A 21244-nucleotide genomic window follows, 5' to 3' on the forward strand; every position below is an offset into this window, starting at 1 on the left:
AGTTGGAGGACATAAGATTGAAAAAGCAATTGGAATCAAGTGTTGGGACAAGTGAAAGAGTTGGTACTTTATATTGTGGGAAGTGAGAGATACTGAAAATTTGTGACTAGGGGATTGAAGATCCTAGTTCTGCTTCAGAGCTTACTGGTGCTATATGGGATAAATTTGAATTTGGGATTAACTAGACACATTGTGACTCCTGGCAACTCATGCACTATTTTGGGTGAAAAATCATTCAGTTCTGGGGCGCCTGGGTGGTTCAGTCGGTTAAGCATCCGACTCCGGCTCAGGTCATGATCTCACAGCTTGTTGAATTCAAGCCCCGCATCAGGCTCTGTGCTGACAGCTGAGTCTGGAACCTGCTTCGGATTCTGTGTCTCCCTCTCTCTGCCCTCCCCCTGTTCACTCTCTGTCTCTCAAAAATAAATAAACATTAAAAAAAATTAATTCAATTATGGACACTGAACTTAAAGTTTAGTCAGAAAAGGAAACAGTTGATCAATCCTTGAGATATTTAGGCGTGTACACTGTTTGGCAACTGAATGGATGTAGGAGACAAGGGAAGAGGAAGAAACAGTGCTGCATTGTTTACAATGGTGGTAGGAATGTACTCCCACCACTTCCCTGGCCCCCTTTCCACATAAGACCTTTATTTTCCTGCGTGATTTTTTCCTTCCATTTGGCCCTATTAGTGCTTCACTTGTTAATATGGTCAGCATATATTAAGGAACATTTTCTGTGCAATACTGGGATTTTTCTGAAAAAGCCATAATCTCTGTCCTCAGTGAACTCAGTCTAGTGGTAAAAACTGTCAAGTAAATTATATTGTAAAGGATTTATTGCTGTCAGTACCCCATGTCATTAGGACACAGAGGGGCACCCAGTTCAGCCCACATAGATCAGGGAAGGGTTCTCGGTTCTCTGTCTTAAAGGAGAAGAAGTTAGGTTGGTGAAGGAAAGGGAAGGATGTTCTATGTAACGAGAACAGCATGTTCAAGGACCTGAAATAGAAAACATGGAAACGTGGGGGTGTAAGTTGTTCTGTGAGCCTAAATGTGTCGGTATCTATCTGCTCAGAACAAATGGATTAACCTACCTAATGATAATGTAATTATCTTATTCAGGTAATTTAACATTGGTATGCTATAATTCTTTAACATCTAGTCCATTTTAAAATTTCCCCAGTTATCTCAATAAAATCATAACTTTTTTTATACTCTAAGAGCTAATCAAAGATTGTGTATTGCATTTGGTTGTCATATCTCTTTAATCTCCTTTAATCTAGAACAGCTCCCTAATTTCTTTCCTTTCCTCCCTCTCTCCTTCTCCTTTTTCATAATTGGTAGTTATTAAGAACCCAGGCCAGTCATTTCACATAATGTTCCCAACTTTGTATTTCTGTGATTGTTTCCTTACATTTAGATTCAGGATAAATATTTTTTCTGCAAAGTACCACACAGGTTGTATCTGTCTTAGTGCATCACTTGAGAAAGGAGTCGTTACCAAGTTTGATGTCAGATTTGAGTATTTGGGTAAGGTGATATCTGCCAGATTTCTCCAACTCCTGTTCCTTTGCAGCCTTGTACACAATGGTTTCTGCATCCATTGATGATATCTGCCTCATTCAGTTCTTGTTATGTGAGTTATAAAATAGTGAATTTTCTATTTCCCCTGTATCTTTGACACCTAGTGGTTGACATTCTTTTGTAAAGAGGAGCTTTCTCTCCCCCTATATTTATTTCTAATTTTTTAGTATCAATATGGATGCATAATTGTTTTTTTTCCCCCAATGTGTAATAATCCATCTCCATTATTACTCATTTAGTACTCGTGTCATCCAAAATTTGGCCAAGGCTGTCTTTCAGTCTGGCTCTCCTCTGCCCTTTTGACACATCCCTGTCTGTCCTTGAGCACTCGATTATCTTCTGGTGCATCAATGCCTTCCTTGTTCACACTTTCTTGGTCTCAGCACCAGAATCAGTCATTTCTCTACGTATTCTGGTTCCCATTAAGAATGGTATTCAGAAATCAAGATCTGGAGACCAGACATGCTCTTTGCTATCACAGTGTCATTACTTCTGGGTTATTTTGGAAAGCTAGGAAACGTGTTTTTTAAAAACCCTGAGCTTCTGTGATAGTTGTACTAGCATTCCAACACTTTGTGGTTCTTCCTCACCTATCCCATACTTGTGTATCGTTTCCCACAGTGAGTATACCTATCTCCTCAGTCTTATGATATAAACATAATAGTTTCAGAATCACTATGTCATTACCATTACCAACAGTAAACTTACTAAGGAAAGTTCAAATTTTTCTGTAATTCTCTTTTTCCCCCCCTTAAAGTGTATGCCATTAATCTCATGCTTGCTTTCTTAAACTTTTAGGTTTTTAAAATGTTACCTTTTACTAACAAAATGTATCCACAACCTTATATACGTGACATTCCTTGCAGGTTTTTTTTTTTTAAGTTTGAGTGTAAATTCTCGAAGATCGCTAATTACTAATTAAAGTAACTGAAATTTGTGATGCATTTTAATTAAAATAGCCATCAAGCCACCTCAGAATTAAATTTATATGAAAATTAACCTCCAAATACTCTACTTATCACCCACCTTTTTTTAAAATTACACCTACAAAATTTAGTACTTTTCTAAAAATATGAGATAGAACCAGATGGAAAGGGGCCAGGGCATATTTATATTTATATATCTGTTTATAAACTGTAAATGTTTGCTATCTGTACTCTCCTGCATTCATTTGTCATCTGTTCCAAATGAAGGGATTGTGTCTCAATAAAAAGAAATTTTAAAAAATGAGAGGAAAATAGTTTTCTGTTACTTTCCATGTAACGTATACCAGTCACACAATTTCATAGAGAATGCCTACGAGTAACCTCTTTCCGAGGGACCAAAAAGTCTTGGGCATTTCCTTGAATTTGGGATTGGGCCAGCAGTTTCTTTGAAGCTTTTCTTTTTCCCACTGCTTTTCAATAATATTTAGCTTTGACAGCTATAAATAGCTGTAAATATTACAAAATAATCTGTTCTTTGCAGAGAGAATTGACTCTATAACCACATCTTTCGGTAAATATATACAGAATATCAATTTAAACTAATCATAATGGGATGAAATATTTTAGGTATTTGAGAGCCTCTTCTGTTATTTTTCATTACAGAAGACAAACTTTTCATACATTCTATAAAAGTTTGTAGTGATTATTCCGTGTCACCTAAGTCAGGGGGCGATTATCTTCTGATATGAAAACTCAGTTGGGAGCATGTTCACAATAGTTAACCTGGAAATATAATTTTGTGCAATGAGTTTAGGCAGCAGAGTTCTCAATAACAACAACAAGAACATTCTCCTACACCTGGCCGATTTTAGAATAGAAGCTGGTGCTTTGAAAATAACCCATTTCTACAAGGGAAATGTGATTTATGATAACCCGCGACACAGATATGACTAGAACCGCATTCTATTTAAAGTTATTGTGCCGCCAGACTATAAAAGCAGTCCTCTGAAGTGAATCAGTGGAACCCGGTCCTCTTTAGTGGACAGTAACACAGACACTAATGAGACAGATTTCATTAAAAGATATTTGATTTACGAGAGAGTTAAAGTCCTATCTTATCTTAAAATTGCTGGTTTAGTCCTGGCATCTGATCTTTCTTCCCCCTACCATCACCATCACCAGCTTCTGTGTATGCTTTGACATTGCTATGGTAACCTCGAGGGCTGATAGAATTCCCTGCATCTCTTTTCACAGAGGGTGATGAGACAGGAGTGATGGATAGTCTGCTGGAGGCTTTGCAGTCGGGGGCTGCCTTCCGCGACCGAAGAAAAAGGACACCAAAGCCAAAAGGTGAACATTATACTTGTTTCATGTTACTTTCTAGGGAACTATCACAAAGAACAACCTTTTTTTCCTTCCTTTTAATTCTTTTCAAGTCATGTGTCAAGCATGTAGTGCTGTGGGCAACAACTCTTCAGAAGTTCCATGAGTTTGCTTAATCCTTCCCTTGCAGTGACAAATGTCAGAGAGAGAAGCATTCCAGTTGGCCGATGTCAGTGGCACATTAACAAATCAAAGCACTGAACCTAGAAAATCTTGATTAGTGTGACAAGTCTCATCTAAAGAACCATATGCACCTTATCCCAGTGGAGTTTACAGTAGCATAATTAAATGGGAAGTAAAAGTCATAACATCATTGCTTCAAGTATTTCAGGGTATTGAAGCATTGCTTTGGGTCCCGGCCTATTTCACCTTTGAAAACAGTCTAATGCTGTAACGCTTTTTGAGATGAACAGACCTCTATATTAATTTTCTTTCTCTCTCTTTCTCTCTCTCTTTTTTTAACAGATATTCGGCGAAGTTTCAGTCCCATGTCTCAGCGGCCTGTTCTGAAAGTTTGTAACCATGGTAATAAACCGCATTCATAAATTGCACATTCTTCTTATCTACTTTTATCCTATTGATCTATTATTTTAATAGGCTGCTGGGAAGTTCTCATGTTTAGATACAGCTATAATAGGAGAAATGTGTAGCTGTACTTATTTGCTGTGAGATTGTATATTCACATTTCATGCTTACATCATTGCCTTGAGGTAGTATGTAGAGTTCTTTCAGATCTCAGATGAATTTTTAAAATTATTATCTGAGATTATGTCACACATTTTTGATCAGTGTTGTCCAATGTATCCTTTCAAAAGCAGTATGCTCTCAAAGTAATATTTTACATAGGATTTACTTTATATCAGGATACAATTTGAAATATTGAATCTGTTACCTATTTTACTCTACCATATTTGCCAGTAAAGTCTGAAATACTGTGACTAGCATTTTGACAAAATCATTAACACAGATGAGCCTCATGTGTTATTATTGTGGAAGGATGTACCAGAATCACCAAAAAGGTGGGTTAACTTAGTCTCTGATACTTAGCTGAGATTGACTGCTTTCAAAAGTCCCTGACCAACCTCTGCACACCACCTGCATGGAACCCTCTTCTTCTCTTCAAGGTGCCAGTTTATGTTGACTCGGTTTTATTTATGTCGGTTCCCTTTCTCTCACTGTCCCATATTACAGGGTTCTGCTTACCTTCCATAGTCATAAACAAGTTCATCGACTACCATTGTCATTTATACAGAGTGAGATTATCACCAAAGTATGCCAGATTTATAAATGGAAAAAATACTTGACAGATTTGCACTGAGGGTTGTTTTGGGTGCAGATGAGTTAATTTCTGGAAATGTGAATGTGTGACGGAGTATAGAAATCTGTGTCAAATTTCTAGGGTAGCCTAAAAAAATTTGTGAAGTAAAAAAGAAAAAGACGAGAATGTGGGTAATTAATCTTAATAGATGGATAGATGCTTACTGCTCAAGGTAAAATGTATACAGTAGATGTTTAATAAATGAGAGGAAAGGTAAAATCTACAGCAAATTTTTAAACAGGTCTTCTGAGTCTTTTCAACCATATGTGTTTGTTACCGTTTGCCCTTTCCCTACACTAACAGTAGAAAAAGGGATTGTAGTAGTATGTCAGAGATATTCACTGTAGGTAATTAAGTAATTCCTAAATTTGGGTTTATGATTTGGAGTCATTGTGACATGGTAAATAATGGCAAAAATTCTGGAGAATAGAGCTATCCTGGGATGCTAGAGACTATTTTGTTTTGTAGATGAATAAGTAGAAACTGAGAGAAGCTGAAAACTTCCCAGGAGTACAGAGCTAGTTAGTGACGTAAATATGACCAAAATGCAACTCTGATTCCCATCACATTTCTTTTTTGATTACATATGGCCACATTGGATTACTTTTTATTAGTAATAAAATGCATAAAATAAACAATGCAGCCCGTATTGTGAATCATCAAAGACCCACAGCCAACACAATGACCATGGCATGAATATAATGGCATACATATACCTATGCTATGCTTAATTTAAAATAAGTACTTTAGGTATTATGTAGAGGAATATTATTCAAGATAATTTTATGCATTGGCCTGGGGAACCTAGTCCTTTTCTTACTATAATGTCAGTAAAGTGTCCAGTCTATAAAGGCTCATCTATAATTACTTATAAATTGTGGTATTTCGGCGCATTGCATAAAAGCAGTTGAACCTTGCATTTCTATCTTTATTCAAGTTGACATGTGCTATCTGAAGTTCTAAGACTATTGTGATAATTAAGCGAATAGATTATATAGCAAACCAGTGGAAATCGATGTATCACAGAGGTCGAAGTCTCTTCTAATATAAATGCAGTGGATTAAAGTCTTTTTAAAACTTATTTTCTATCAATATTTCTGTTGTGTTTTCCCTTCATATTTCTAACCCCATGGGGAAAAATTCAAATGACCAGTTACTCTTTAAGAACTCTGTGTATAAAGAAGTTAGATTTACTTGACTGCATGTTGAAAAGTGTAGATTTTTTTAAGGAAAGTATCATGATTGCAGCAAGGATCATGATTATTTTTAGAAAAAGATGATATTTCAGAGTATTTTGTAATCTTGCTATTTAAGCATTCCTTTTTGTTTTGAAAATGCTAACACTACAACTGAACTATGTGAACGAAATGTAACTCAAACCTATTTTACTTTTTAATCTGCTTTCATATGTACTTAAAACTAATGTCTGATATTTTCTACATGCATATATAGTAATTCATATTATCTCATAACCTATTTTTAAAGATTTCTAAGATTTTATACAATTATTTTAAACTTGGCTTATATCCTTAGTAAAATAATATCTGTAAAGGTATTAATAATAATAAGTTAATGTCTGCTGAGTTATTTGGCTTGCTAAATACCAAGCACTATGCAGAATTTTTATATGTATCATCCTATTCAATCTTGGCAATAGTCCTATCGGATAGTCAATATTTTTATCTCCCTTTCGTTGTTGAAAGCGACTAAAGATTAAATAGGTCTAGAAGTTTGTTTATGGTCCTGTGCCAAGTTTTGAACCTGAACCTGTCTGACTTTTGATTCTAACTTCTTAATCTCTCTGCCATGTTGCCCTCCTGAGTACAATTGCTTGAATCAGGATCTGTTCCCCTTCACCCCCTTGAGCTGATGAGCCATGTGTGTACATTTTTTTCCTCTTCTTGACATAAGGTTGACCTATTGAGATTCACTCTCTCAGATATGTCTTAACCTCCAGTGTATCTTGTCTTTTGTTCCCAGATTTAACCTCTAGACAGGACTCATCTTCTGGAATTATGACCACTTTTCCTTTTGATAAAGTCTGTATCAAAACATCTGTATTAATTGTAGCCACCTTATACTCTGTTAGAAAGATCATGGAACATTTAGATTGTATAGAGTATAAATTCAGATTGTATAGAGCTTTAGATTATGCATACACATACAGATGTAGATACAGACATCAGGCATCTTATAATTCAGAATTAGAAGATCCTGGTAAAATATCCTCTGGGACCTTGCAGCTAAAATGTTCCAGTGTATATTCTGGCAGAAGATGACCTCAAGTATGAATGATCCAGTCCTTGTGCTGTGCTCCAAATTGCTACCAAAAATACTTTGGTTAAAACCATAACTTCTTTTACCTTTTGTGTTGCCTGTGAAAGCCTCAGCAGAAACTAAATGTCCAAAATTTTTCCTCACGAAACCTTTATTCCTTCATTAATTTAGCAAAACTTGTTTTTTAAAAAAATTTTCTTATGTTTATTTATTTTTGAGAGAGAGGGAGACAGAGTGTGAGCCGGTGAGGGGCAGAGAGAGAAGGAGTCACAGAATCCGAAGCAGGCTCCAGGTTCTGAGCTGTCAGCACAGAGCCCAACAACATGGGGCTCGAACTCATGAACTGTGAGATCATGACCTGAAGTCGGACACTTAACCAACTGAGCCACCCAGGTGCCCCAATTTAGCAAAACTTAAGCATTTGCTAGGCACTAACAATATAGAGATAACTTTCTAAGAGTTCATCATGCATTTGGGACAGATGAGTAGCAATTCCTATACATTTGGTTAATGCCAGGATAGAAGTAATACATAATGTTTTGGGAATATCTACAAGTGTGGAAGACCGATCCAGACCTTATGAGGACAATCCAGACTTGACTTCTAGAAGGACCTAAAATCCAGACAGAGTTTTGAGAGATGAGTAGAAATGAGGCCAAAAGCCGGAGGGCAAGGGTGAGCCAAGAAAGAGCAACATTTGTGGACTTTCTCAGGAGGCTCTTCATGAACCCCAGCCTGAACTCTGTAAAACTGTATGCTCTAATAACACCGTGGCTTTCCCATTTTGCAGTAGTCATTTCCTATAAAATATTCTTATTCAGTGTCTGCCACTCTATGTGTGAGTCCCGTCAGGGTGGGGACAAGGCGATCAATGCTATCTGACTTGTTTACTGCTATAACCTCAGCACTTAGCTGCATTGGTGCCTAACACATGGGTGTTTAGTAAGAGTGTGTTGAATGAACAGACATGTTTATGTTTAGGTTTGAATGGAACGATTAATGTACTATATTGAGCAGAATCAGGTCGTTGGATGTCACCCAAATAAGTGGGACTTAATATGCTAATTGCTAAAGCTCCAGCTGTGAACACTGTTAACCCCCTCTCATCTCCTCCCTAAAATGTTATCTGTCATCAGGAGATATTTGATCATCAGTGGTCTAGGCTTCAAAAGGTGTTACATCAAATAGGGAGGGTGCAGTTCAATCTTGATTGGATTATTCACTCCTTAGAAGTGGAGGGTTGCTTATTAATTAGATTTCTTTCCCTTGCTTAATCAAGCAGAGTTTAACAACAGTAAATAAAACAAAGGAAAGCATCTGCTAATGAGTACAGGGCATTATCTCATTTCTTTACTGAATGCAGTGCATTCCAAATCTGAAGATTTTCTTTGGTCTGTGGAAAATAGTAAGACTTCCTTTTCAGTCAAGATACTCAAAGTATTTATTAGTGCATTTTTATAAAGATTATACCATATTTGGGTGCTCGTGAATCAAACCATCTGGTTGAAAATATAGGACCAGATAGGAAAGAAGTATATGGAGAGTCTGATGCCAGATCAAGAATTTGGACTGTTGAGGTTTGGGGGCAGGAAAATGACAGGTCCGAGCAATTTTTCTGGAACTGAAGTGAGAAATGTAGGAGAGAGAAAAGAATCAGAAGTATTTCACAGCCATCTTGATGCCAACACGGATTGGCTACAAGGGAATGGGGAGAGAATTAAAGAACTTACCAAGGTTTGAGGGAAGAAGCCAGGTCTAGAGCTGTGGGTTAAGAGACCCTCACAGAGAATTGCTAACACTGTGTCAGTTACTGAGTTATCTAAAGGAAAAATCTTTGAACCTAGAGAATGGCAAGTCGAGTGCTACACCTCAGGAATGGACACAGGTGGGTAACGAAGTGAGCATGAGACAGAAGAAAGATGAAGAAGTCTCGGAGACTGCACGATAGCGGAGCCAACATTATGGAGGTTGAAAGAAGACTTGCAAAGAGTTGATTTCCTCATTTTCTTTCTCCTTTTGTTGCTTGTTTGTTGCTACAACTCCGTGACCTACCAGTGTGTGCCTAGTATTTTTCAGGATGCATTGCTTCCTACCCTCTTCCAGGACTTGGCCTCTGCACGCTGTGTAGACTCTGTAAGACATTCGTAACAAAGGATTCACAAATGTGAACTATTAAGCCACACCTTGTGGTACATCTGCCTGCAATTTGATTGCATCTTCATTAGAAGGTTCTCTTTAGTACAGTGGGATTTTTTTGCCTCAGTTAAATGGATATAGAGTAATCAGAAAGAATTCTATAAACTATATGCAATTAAAACCCCTAATGATAAAACTATTTAACTGTGACAAAATAAGATAAAACATAATCAAAATTTTAGGCAAACAAGTATTACACATTTTTAGTGAACATCCATAACCTAAACAAAATCTTGCTATATTATCTTTACACTAAATCAATTCTTAATAGCCTTAATTTGGATTTGATTATCTATTTTTACTCTTCCACTTATATATGGAGCTTTGAAAGATTTTTATAGAAATAAGATTGTATTGCCGCCAGGCACAGCTGCTCTGCTACTCTAAGATTTGAAGTCAGAATTAAAAGTGAAGCTAGTTAGATATCTTTGAATTAGCATATTTCTCCACACAATAAGGGACACACACAAGACAGGCTTTGTGGTTGATGTATCAAAACTTCACACATAACCACTCCCCCTCCCTAATCTACTCAGTCCTGCGTTCTCTTTATTTCTTGACCTACCTTTCCCCAAACAGCAAGAATTTGTCTTGAGGCAGAATTATGGAGTTAGTAAGGTTTTCAGTAGTATCTACCGAACACTAGCTGCCTTAAGGCTTGTTTGAAAACAGTGAAGACAACACCAAACCACTCCTTGTCTAGAAGACCTTATCTATCAAAGTGAATGTTGACAACCAACACTTTTATTTCTTTAAACTGTATCTGAATTTAAAGTAGAAAGAGCCTAGAGAATAATAAAGTAAAATTATATGATTTGGCTAAATGTCATTGGCTCATTGTCTTGAGAATATTTTTTGTTCTTTTTCCGATGAACTTGTGCCCTACTAACTACCTAAGAAAGAAAGGGAGCTATTATAAAATACTAATTGTTTTTGACACCCTTACACTGGAGCTTTCCAGCAGAATCAAATGCTACCTGGAACTGTCAAAAAAGACTTAAATATTTTTTAAGGAGATTTTTCTAGGCCAGGAATGTAAAACAATTTGGGTGATTTCACATTTTATTCAAATATCAGTCTCTCCTATTTACAATGTACTCAAGCAAAAGGAAGAATGGACTCAGCAGGGCTCCTACTAGATAAGCATGCCCGGTGGGCAGAAGAGAATGGCCTTTCTAATTTATAGTCAAGGCAGGGACAACCTTCTGGCTTAGTCATTATCTTATACACTCTTAAGCACGAACAGGTTAAAAAATTCTCAAGCCGTGAGGACTTCAAGTTGCTTTAAAAGGACATTTATGCAAGAAATAGCAAATGCCTTTCATTTAATGAGCATTCACAAATGTGTGCTGAAGTCTGGAACTAAATTGAGTGAGAAGGGATAAAGGTCTACTGCTTAAGGAAAGTAATGTCCTTGACTTCCCTGAAATAGTTGTTATGATTAATGTCTTTTGTTCTGTTTGTGTTCCATGGTGGACTATAATTACATGATCTTTCAAAATTTCTGGCCCACTCTAAATTTCTCCCTTTTCTCATGATGAAGGTTTAGAATCTGAGTGTAGAAGGAGCCAGTGGACAGACTTTAGAAGCTCCTTGAACTCTGTCCTTTTGTTTCAGATTTTGTGTTTGGGCATATTTTCTTTTCCAGTGAGAGGATCTCTTGATTTAATCAAATTTCTGCCCACAACCCCCCCCCAAAAAAAAAATTAAAAGATAATTGATTTTGTTGTTTGATTACTGACTTGCGACAATTTTTCTCTATTTACACGTTATATTTTTCCATGTATATCCTTGAAAGGAAACCACTTTTACTGTAATTTTGTCATTTGAGAACTAAAGTTGCATTGACATAATCACAAATGTGAAAAACATGTCAAGTGGTTGGCAGATCTACAGTTTTAATGACAAAGAAATTGTTTAGGATAAACAGTTAAGACTGAGTGAAATGGTGCGACTGGGAAGCTTCCCCCAGGATACAGGGAGGAGAAAGGTATCATTTGTGCCTGGGACAGTCATCAGTTTTCCTGGGAAGGATAGTTTGCAGGGCTCATCTGAGCTTCACAACTTGGATGAAGCAGGCAAGGGAAAGAGGAGCTTAGGAAGGGCTTGAACCAAGCCCCAGGCTTCAGAAAGGCCAGGTAAGGAAAGGATGGGGGAGCAGCTGAACATGGCCTGGCCTGAGGACACAGGTGCTGTTAACCACCTCAGGAAGAGCAGTTTCTAAAGAATAGAAGAAACTGAAGCCAGATGGCATTGGCTGGAGGAGTGGAGGCTGTTCTTTCTAAAAGCTTGGCTATAGGGGCGCCTGCATGACTCAGTCAGTTAAGTGTCCAACTTCGGCTCAGGTCATGATCTCCTGGTTCCTGAGTTCAAGCGCTGTGTTGGGCTCTGTGCTGACAGCTTGGAGCCTGCTTCGAGTTCTGTGTCTCCCTCTCTCTGCCCCTCCCTTGCTTGTGCGCTCGCTCTCTCAAAAATAAACATTAAAAGTAATAAAAATAAAAAACTGGATATGAAAGAGGAAAAAGAAGAGACATAGCTAGGAACAGCTGGAACTAGAATGGGTCCTGGTGTTAGTAGGTTATGTTTCTTTGCCTTTTGTGTGTCGTTGACTTTATTATGGCCTTTGTATTGTGAAGGGAAGGAGCTCTGGAGGGGAGGGATGACTATTTAGTGGGGTAGTAGTTAGAATGAGGCCTCTGGGGGATGGCATGGAGAAAACAGCTGTGGAGTACCTGGACAGTAGAAAGGAAGGACGTACAGAGAGAAGTGGATACAAATACTGAGTAAGGAGGAATCTGGAGGCCTTACCTGATGACATCTGTTTTCTCTGAGAACTAAGATATAGGGTCTCCAACAGAAAGCGAGTCTCTGGGTAGAAAGAGAGGCAAGGGTGCTAAAGGACCCACGGCAAATGTCCTTGCATGGACTGTGAAAGGTAACTGCTTGGGGAAACGAGATAGTATTTGCATCTGAAAAGGGAGACTATGACTTGTGCAATGATACCAGTCTATAAAGTCTGAGGGGGAAGAATGGTGGCCAAGGTGCTTCCCAGGCCATGGGACAAAGGACAGTTTCCCTATAACCTAAAGGTTCTAAAAGCTCATCTCCAAATGTAACCATGGTGCTCAGTGTGGCAGAAGGCAGGCTGAGAGGGCTTCAGAGCACCCTTCAAGAGGAGTCATCCCATTTTGTAGAGGATAAGATATTTCCTACTTTCAAATGGGATGGAAATTATTTAGGAAAGCCGCGGAAACGGTGTTGGAACATGATGTGTGCTCCAGCATCGTTGGGGTGCTGTGTCACGTATGAAAAAGTCATCTAACAGGGATAGTGGGGACCCTCGTGCGGCGGGTCTCCTTCCTGGCATGTGTCAACTGTATTACATGTCTCAGATCCTTTCCTATGAAAAGAGCTCTTGGTTCTAACCTTATTATTGCTAAGGTCCCATAGATTTGTTCTTATATTTGTCCTCATTAAAGGTCAGTCTGGAGTGGCCAGATCCAGAAACCACTTTTCAAGACTGTTGTCAGTGTTAAAAATGAATGTTTTGCAAAGTGCCTGCCAGGCACATAGTAGTTACCTACAAAAAGAGCAGTGATTCTTATTCACTGACCATTTGTGAAAGAATAAAACCAGTCAGATTTTTGAATTCTGTTTATAGAAGCCTTAAATGATCTAGCCGGTCTGACCTTGAAAGACAGCATGGGGTCAGGCTTGGGATTTAGAGACCGACTTCTTGGTTTGACTTGCTAACAGGGTGACTATAGCAGATTATTTAACCTTTGAATTTCCTCTTCCTCGGTGGTAAAACAGAAATGGCATGTTTCATAGACTACCGGGAAGATTAAATAAAAGTGTGTGAAAGTACCACAGTGCTTAGAATCGAGTAGACATTTAATAAATTCAATACGTTTGTTCCTCCTCATTCTTTCCCCTTCTCCACCTACCTTCTGTGGTGCATTTGTCACTAGAAAGTTATTATAAATTCTTAAGCCAAATGACAGCAGTATGCAGAATGGGTATACTAATTAGATTGAAATTAACTTTCTTTCTGTGAATAGTTCCTATATTGCACTTAAAGTGCATTAATTGGTATGAACTAGTTTAGAAGGAGAAAAAGAAGAAAAATGAAAGGGCTAGGAACCTTTAATTTTAAAATAGAAAAGATGTTTTAACCTCCTTTTCTCCTTGGGATTCACTGCAAAGACACTGAGGGAAGGAGTAGTAAAAGCCAATCTCAACTCCTCTGAAATAAAGGCATCTTTAACTGGAAACAACATATAAAGACAGAATAGAGAAGAAAAAGGTGCAGGAAGAAAAAACTGGAATCCAGGTGTTGTCATTTCTAAGACCGCCATGACAAACTACCATAAAGTTGGGACCTTAAAGCAATAGGAAATTATTCTGTCACAATTCTGGAGACTCACAGTCTGAAGGTGCTGTCAAAGGTTGGTTCTTTGTAGAGGTTCTGAGGGAGAATCTGTCTTCTTTCTCCTTCCATGCTTCTGGTGGTGGCTGACACGCCTTGGTGTTCCTTGACTTACAGCTGAGTCACTTGAATCTCTGTCTCCATCTTCGCATGGCCTTCTCCCTGTTGCCTTCTTCACGTGGCCTTCTTATGAAGACATTCGTCATTTGGTGAGAGCCACACTAATCAAGTTTGAGCTCATCTTAACTTGATTACATCTGCAAAGACTCAATTTCCAAATAAGGTCACATTCACAGGTACCAGGTATTAGGACTCCCAACATAAATTTAGGATGACACAATTCAGCTCACAACAGGTGACCCTAATGAGTCCTCATGGTTCCACACGAGTGGTTCAGGAACCACTGATGGGAAGAATAAGGCATAGAGCTGAAAATTCAGGCATCGTGAAGGAGCAGTTCAACCTCCGATGAGGCACAGTAGCTCCAAATCCAGACTTGTCACCACTGTGCTGTACTTACCTCTCGCCCTTTCCTACATCCCTCCAGGAGATGAGAAGTATGCTGTTTGAAAAAAAAAAAAGTATGCTGCTAGATGCTCTAGAATTAGAATACAAGCCAGTTGAGGTACTCCACTGAAAATAGGGATTGTATGAACACTGGGGAAGATCTTCGGGAGAAACGAATGGCAAAATCCTCTTCTGGCCCCTTCCTACCACTTAGTCTTTACTACATAGGAGCCAAGCTTATACTCCAAGTATGTGTCAGATTATTCATCTGGAGATAATGAACAGTCCAGAGAAAAGGCCTTTAGGTATTAGCATTTGGGCTCCCTTCTCTCAAAAAATGCTCGATTACTGCAAGAACATCCCATGGAGAAGCTCACTAGTTAATAAACGCACTCAAAATTTTTGTTCTTAAACACTAATTTGAGCCAAGAATTCATCAGCTGACATTTGAGGAAATCATTCAACATGAAAAAAGAAGGAAAAAACAAACCCAAAGGACTCTTAGTAAACAGAGAAAATGTAGGGAATAACACCATATTTAATATAACACCATAATAATATATATATATCATCCTCTTTTTTCTTCATTGAAATATAAAAGATGTATGTAAAAAAAACTTAGAAGTATCTTTCAATATGAAAAACATGCTAGCAGAAAGAAAGTAGTACATATTTGGAAAAGCATAAACAGTTCTGGTGAAGCTCAGGAGTAAATTGTAGGATTTACAAATAATCTGATCTGTTTGGCTATGTGTGCAACCGTATTAGTGTATATAATTGTATTTGTATAATTGCATATATTTATACAATTAGATATAATTGTGTTAAAAAGCTCTGGAGACAAGTATGGGACAAGTGGTAGGTGCTAAGAAAAAAAGTACAGGCAATTTTAATGGGTGGGGCAGGGGGAAGGATATATAATCATAGTACACTACTTGAATTTGACATAGACTTGTGTGCAATTTTACAGTCTAACAATATAAATGCTATGGTAGCCAGACTCCCTAGATGACCCAAATGATTATTGCCTCCTGGGGTTCATACCCTTATGTAACGCACAACACTCTCATACACATTTTCCAGGGTTAGTAACCTACCGAATACAGGAGAACTGATGGTATGTCACATCTGAGATTTGGTTATGAAAGACCCATGGCTTCCATCTTAAAGTGCTCTGTTTTGCTTCCCTCTCTCAGTTCTGGGGGAAGCCATGTTGAGAGCAGCCCTTTTGAGACAACCTGTGAGGAAGTTAAGCTTTGATCTGTCATAATAGGAAATCAGTAACTATAGTCAAAAATTGACTAATCAAGAGATAGCAGGGGAGGGAACACCTGGGTGGCTCAGTTGGTTAAGCATCTGACTCTTGATGTCAGCCCAGATCATGATTTTAAGTTTGTGAGATTGAGCTCTGCAGTTTCTGACAGCACAGAGCCTACTTGGGATTCACTCCCTCCCTCTCTCTTTGCCCCTCCCCTGCTCATGCTTCCTTGCTTGCTCCCTCTCAAAATAAATAAACTTTTTTTTTTTTTTTTTTTTTAAAGAGAAATAGCAGGGGGAATATGTATAAGGCAGAGTCAGAGACAAGGAATTGCTATTTCACTGGAAGCATTTTGCATTTCTTTGTAAAGTAACCATGAACCTTAAAGAAAATTAAAATTAGGAATATTAAAGGTCATAATGGGCAACAGGCAGGCAATCGAGATAGGACGACATCTCCAAGAGTAACTTAGTTTGTCCCCATTAAAATATAGACAGAAGCCAAATCTCTTCTTTTATTCATTAGTTATCTAATATCCTTTTCTTCTAAAAAAAAAAAAACTGATTGCACTTGTATTTTTCATTTTTCCTTTTCCTTTTTCCTCTTCCAGTGCTAAGAACCTAAAGGGGACTTCTGTCTGTCCTAGTGCTCAGCTTTTCATTTTTATGCTGTCCAGAAATGAAAAGCCTCTTTAAAGTGCATTCCTAAAGAGTGATAGGGCATGATTAATAGTCAATAGTGTAGTGTCTCTAGCTCAAGATAATGAATGTGCCTCTCCATAGAAAACAGACATCCTCCCCACCTTTTCGTGTGTGTTCCGTAGATAACATAGGCCAGCGATTTTGCAGCACAAATCTGAATCTTCTTTTCCTTGTAATTCTTAATGTGAGCAAAAATAGTGATGGAAATGAGCAATAGAGAAAATCAAGTACCACTCTAGTTTGTTTCTTAGAGCAAAAGTAGCCTTCCAGTGCTGCATTAAGAACTTGATGACTAATCTGTTCCCACTGAATCTGTAGAAAGCAAGAGACTAGGATGAAACCAGCATCTTGAAACAGTAGTGTGGTTATAGTCATTGGATCTTTCTAAATAAGTGTCTTGATACATTACCCGAACCTTAGGAAGACCAAGGAGCTAGCTAATATAACTAGAACTGTTGGTGCTTTAGAGGCAAATGGTGGAATGACTGCCTGTTATGTAGTCTAGGTAAAGGCATAAATATTAATTTTTTTTTTTTTACTTTAAAAGGGCCTATAAATTTATTGAAGAAAGAATTGACATGCATTAAGAAAGCTGCATGTCCCATTGATTCCCAAGTAAATTAGAAATTATTAGCGTTAGCCATGATCTACATTATTGTGATGTGACAGCATTTGGCTTAAACAGTTTCACTATTTATTACCACTGATATTAGAATAAATGATAATGATCATTAAGTGCTATGTACATCATCATTTAACTAATCATGCTTGCAATCTCCTTCTATTAGTCAAACCTCCTTTGGTTAATTAGTCAGAAGAGCTGTCTAATCCCGATTTCTAGAGCAATAATGAAATAAGGGAATATTGAAATTGAGTAAAAAAAAATGCATCACCATTTACCTCATATATCAATTTTATTTACCTTCACCTAGTCCTTTATAACAGCCTCAAGGTTGAAAGATTCTGGCTTTTCTTTTTTTTTTTTTTATTTGAAATATGATGATTAGCCCTGTTATATGTGTATACTTTTCCCATTAAAACACTTATGCAGCAGGAAAGTGCTAATATGCTATGCAAATAAAAACAAAATCCTCATTTACCAACATATCTATATTTGAAGATGGACCAATAAATACTGTTTAGATTTAGCATTAAAAATGTTGATAACATCTTGTAGATTAGTCCTGACAAGCCAATAACTCAGTTTGTAGAACTTCAATGCTACAAATATAAGACACAACTAAGAAACTTTTATCACCAGTCCTTTTATTACTTCTTATTAATACAGTTAGCCTGAGGAGTTCTTAAGCTGATGTTTGATAAACCATGCACTAGGTTTTATTTAATTCAAAGTGTATTTTATCACTGGGTTAAAAAAAAAAGTGTATTTTCATATCTTTTCCTTGGTATTCCCCATGGCCCAAAGGAGGAGAAAAAAAGAGAAAAGGATCCTTTAAAATTCATTGTGATGTCATCAGGCAACTGCTTAGATAATGCTGATGATGCTCTGTGTTTGAATGTGCAGACACCAGTAAACAAAGGGCCCAGTGCATGCAGAGGTGTCCGGGACAGTCACACAGAGCAGGGGAAAGTGTTGCCCGAAGCTCCTGGGGTCTATGCTACCCTGGCCACCTGTGGCGGTAGCTTCACCTCCAGTAAGTCTCAGGTTTTTATCACTTCTTAAACATCGTTTGCCACTTGCTTAAACATCGTTTGCCACAGCAACATCACTTGCTGGAAACTGGAAGCAGCCCATTACCCTCTGTTCTGTTAACCTCTTCCGTCACTGATCCCTTTCACTCTGTCATTGAAACATAAAGATACCTGATCTGCCCAGGGTGAGAAATAAATACATTCCGTCATGATACAAGGTAAGGAAAGTTAGTAACTCCAGATACTATGTTTAAGAAATTTGTGATACTTCCTGGAAATTAACCCCATGCCTCCTACATATTTGTTGTTGTAAAGTCAGCCAAAGGGAGGGTTTTGAGAGTAATTTTTTAAATTGCTGTTTGGTAATGAGTTCTTGTATCCTGCTGGTATACTCTCCTTGTGGTGGTTTCTGTGCCCCTGCCCATGCCTATCTGTTCTAAAAAGTGTCATTTCTTTTTTCTCATTTTAGACGCATATGGTTCGTCTCATCTTCCTTTTCTCAACAGATCTCCAACCCTGTCTAGAATTTCTTTGTATTTTTTCACTAAGATCTTCTTTACCTGTTAGTAAACTAGCCTCTTTCTACAAATGCCAAACACTAACTCTACTGTGAAAATCAGGAATAAAAGACTATAAATGTACAGATTCATGCCTCAGCAAAACCCTCTCTGTTTTACTTAAGTACTTGGTATAGTCCAGAGCTGGGAGGTTTGGTTTTGTTTTGTTTTGCTTAAACTTTCCATATACTCTTTTGCTTCTTCCTTCATTTTAAATGTAAACTTTATATTGAAGAATAACATAAAGAAAGTATACAGTTCCTAAGCATGTGGCTTGATGAACGCTCATAAAGCGAACAAATCTATATAACCAACACACAGATCAACAAATGATATTGTTAGGAAGGTAGGAGCCCTTTCCCGCTCCTCCGGTCTATAACCTCGCATCACACACATACCCTGTGACTGCGTAGATTCGTCTTAACTTTGTTCTTTTTTTTAAACAAGTTCATATGCTTTGTATCCACGTTGTGTGCATTTGTAATTTTTCATTCTTATTATTTAGTACTCCACTCTGAATATACCATATTTTCCCCTTTGTTGTTAGATATTCATGTTGTTTCTCGATTTTGCCTAGTACAAGCAGTCCTGCTACAAACATTCTTATACAAGTGTTTGGACTCTCTCAGATGTATACCTAGGAGTGTAATTGCTCTTTCATTGGGTATACATATATTCAGCTTTAGGAGATATTGCACAACAATCTTCCAAAATGATTGTACCAGTTTATACTTCCATCAGCAATGCCTGAGAGTTTCATTTCAACAACTCTGGTAGGGTATCTCATTGTAATTTTGATTTGTGTTTTCCTCATGAGTAACTTGAGCACCTTTTCATGTGCTTATTGGATTCTTGGATATCTTGCTATGTGAAGTGCCTGTTCAAGAGTTTTTCTTTTTGTTTTTGTTTTGCTTTGTTTTGTTTTGCCTCTTTTTCTATTGGCTCAGAGATGTCTTTCATATTACAAATAGATTTTGACACAACTTAGAATTCCATCCTAAAACTGATGTCCTACTGGCCTATCATAGGAAAGATTGTGTCATTTTATAGTTTTATAAATTGTATAGATCCCTCAGATCTCGCACTAAGAAGCCTTAGAATGACAGGTCTGGTCAGCATTATCCATTGAAAGAGTATGCTGGCAGCTTATCCTCTTCTGTTAACTTCCTTTGGTGCACCTGTCTTTGTTGTCATGTGATAGCAGTCCAGGCCCTTTTAGTGTCTCTGAACTGCTGACACTCCAAGAACATTCTTCTAGAAAAGCTGACCAGGCATCTCAACTCTTCACTCAATGTATGCTCCATCATACCTCAATATTTATTACTAACCAGGAAATACTGTGTGCATGTGGTGAACTATTACCATAAAATCTTGTCCTTGACTGGTAGCTCACAAACATGAATTGGGGGTGAAGTCTCCAAGTCACAAACTTAAAACACATGTAGGTTTAATTGATGATAAAATTTGAGTGGATTCTTTATAGACTGATTTTACTTTTTTGTTGTTGTTTAAGTTTGTTTATTTTTGAGAGGGGTGGGGAGAGAGAGAGAGAATCCCAAGCAGGCTCTGTGCTATCAGTGTGGAGCCCAACATGGGGCTCGATCCCTCAAACAGTGAGATCATGACCGAGCCAAAACCAAGAGTCAGATGCCTGACCAACAAAGCCACCCAGACACCCCTATAGACTACTTTTATTTACGTAGTCTATCACCAAAGAAAAAATCCTTCATATTTACTCCCAAACACATTGATTCTACTGTTCATGAGTTTGGTTTAAAATTAAGGGAATGAGGGGCGCCTGGGTGGCGCAGTCGGTTAAGCGTCCGACTTCAGCCAGGTCACGATCTCGCGGTCTGTGAGTTCGAGCCCCGCGTCAGGCTCTGGGCTGATGGCTCAGAGCCTGGAGCCTGTTTCCGATTCTATGTCTCCCTCTCTCTCTGCCCCTACCCCATTCATGCTCTGTCTCTCTCTGTCCCAAAAATAAATAAAAAAAAAAAATAAATAAAATAAAATAAAATAAAATAAAATTAAGGGAATGAATGTTTAAGTTTCCCTAGGAAAGTACTCTATTTTTCTCGAAACAGTATATGCTGTCTTCCAAGGCCAAATTTGCAACGTATTAAGATAGTTTTAAATTGAAAAAGAGTTCATATGAAGTAGAAACTGTTCTTTTTAAATGTTGACTCTATTCTATGGAAGTGGGAAAAGGTAGGTGGTTTGCTAAGTATGTGTTCTAAAGTCTGTCACTTAACCATGTTTCTTCCTCAGTAAAATGTGGTATTAGACTGACTAGTTATTATTCTTTTACAATTTACACCTCCCACTCATTTTCTTTAGACTGGTTATTTGTATTTGATTAACAGTTATGTCAGAATCTATATATCAGTATCTAGGCCATATTGATTACTACATTTGAACCAATTAAGCTGCCATCTGGGATCAAATATAAATAT

The 21244-nt window shown here is 37.8% G+C and overlaps 1 protein-coding gene across 6 annotated transcripts in view; it reads left to right on the top strand.

The window, feature by feature from the left end:
* The window catches only part of DIAPH3 (diaphanous related formin 3), a 509936-nt gene that overhangs the window by 371062 nt on the left and 117630 nt on the right, over positions 1 to 21244 (top strand). For all 6 annotated transcript variants that reach the window (XM_058683514.1, XM_058683521.1, XM_058683534.1 and 3 more), the window contains 2 exons: positions 3767 to 3862; positions 4361 to 4420. In XM_058683514.1, coding sequence (XP_058539497.1) covers positions 3767 to 3862; positions 4361 to 4420 — 156 coding nt within the window. The remainder of the gene's footprint in view (positions 1 to 3766; positions 3863 to 4360; positions 4421 to 21244) is intronic.

This window comes from Neofelis nebulosa, chromosome 1 (genome assembly GCF_028018385.1).
Source record: "Neofelis nebulosa isolate mNeoNeb1 chromosome 1, mNeoNeb1.pri, whole genome shotgun sequence".
Classification (NCBI taxonomy): domain Eukaryota; kingdom Metazoa; phylum Chordata; class Mammalia; order Carnivora; family Felidae; genus Neofelis; species Neofelis nebulosa.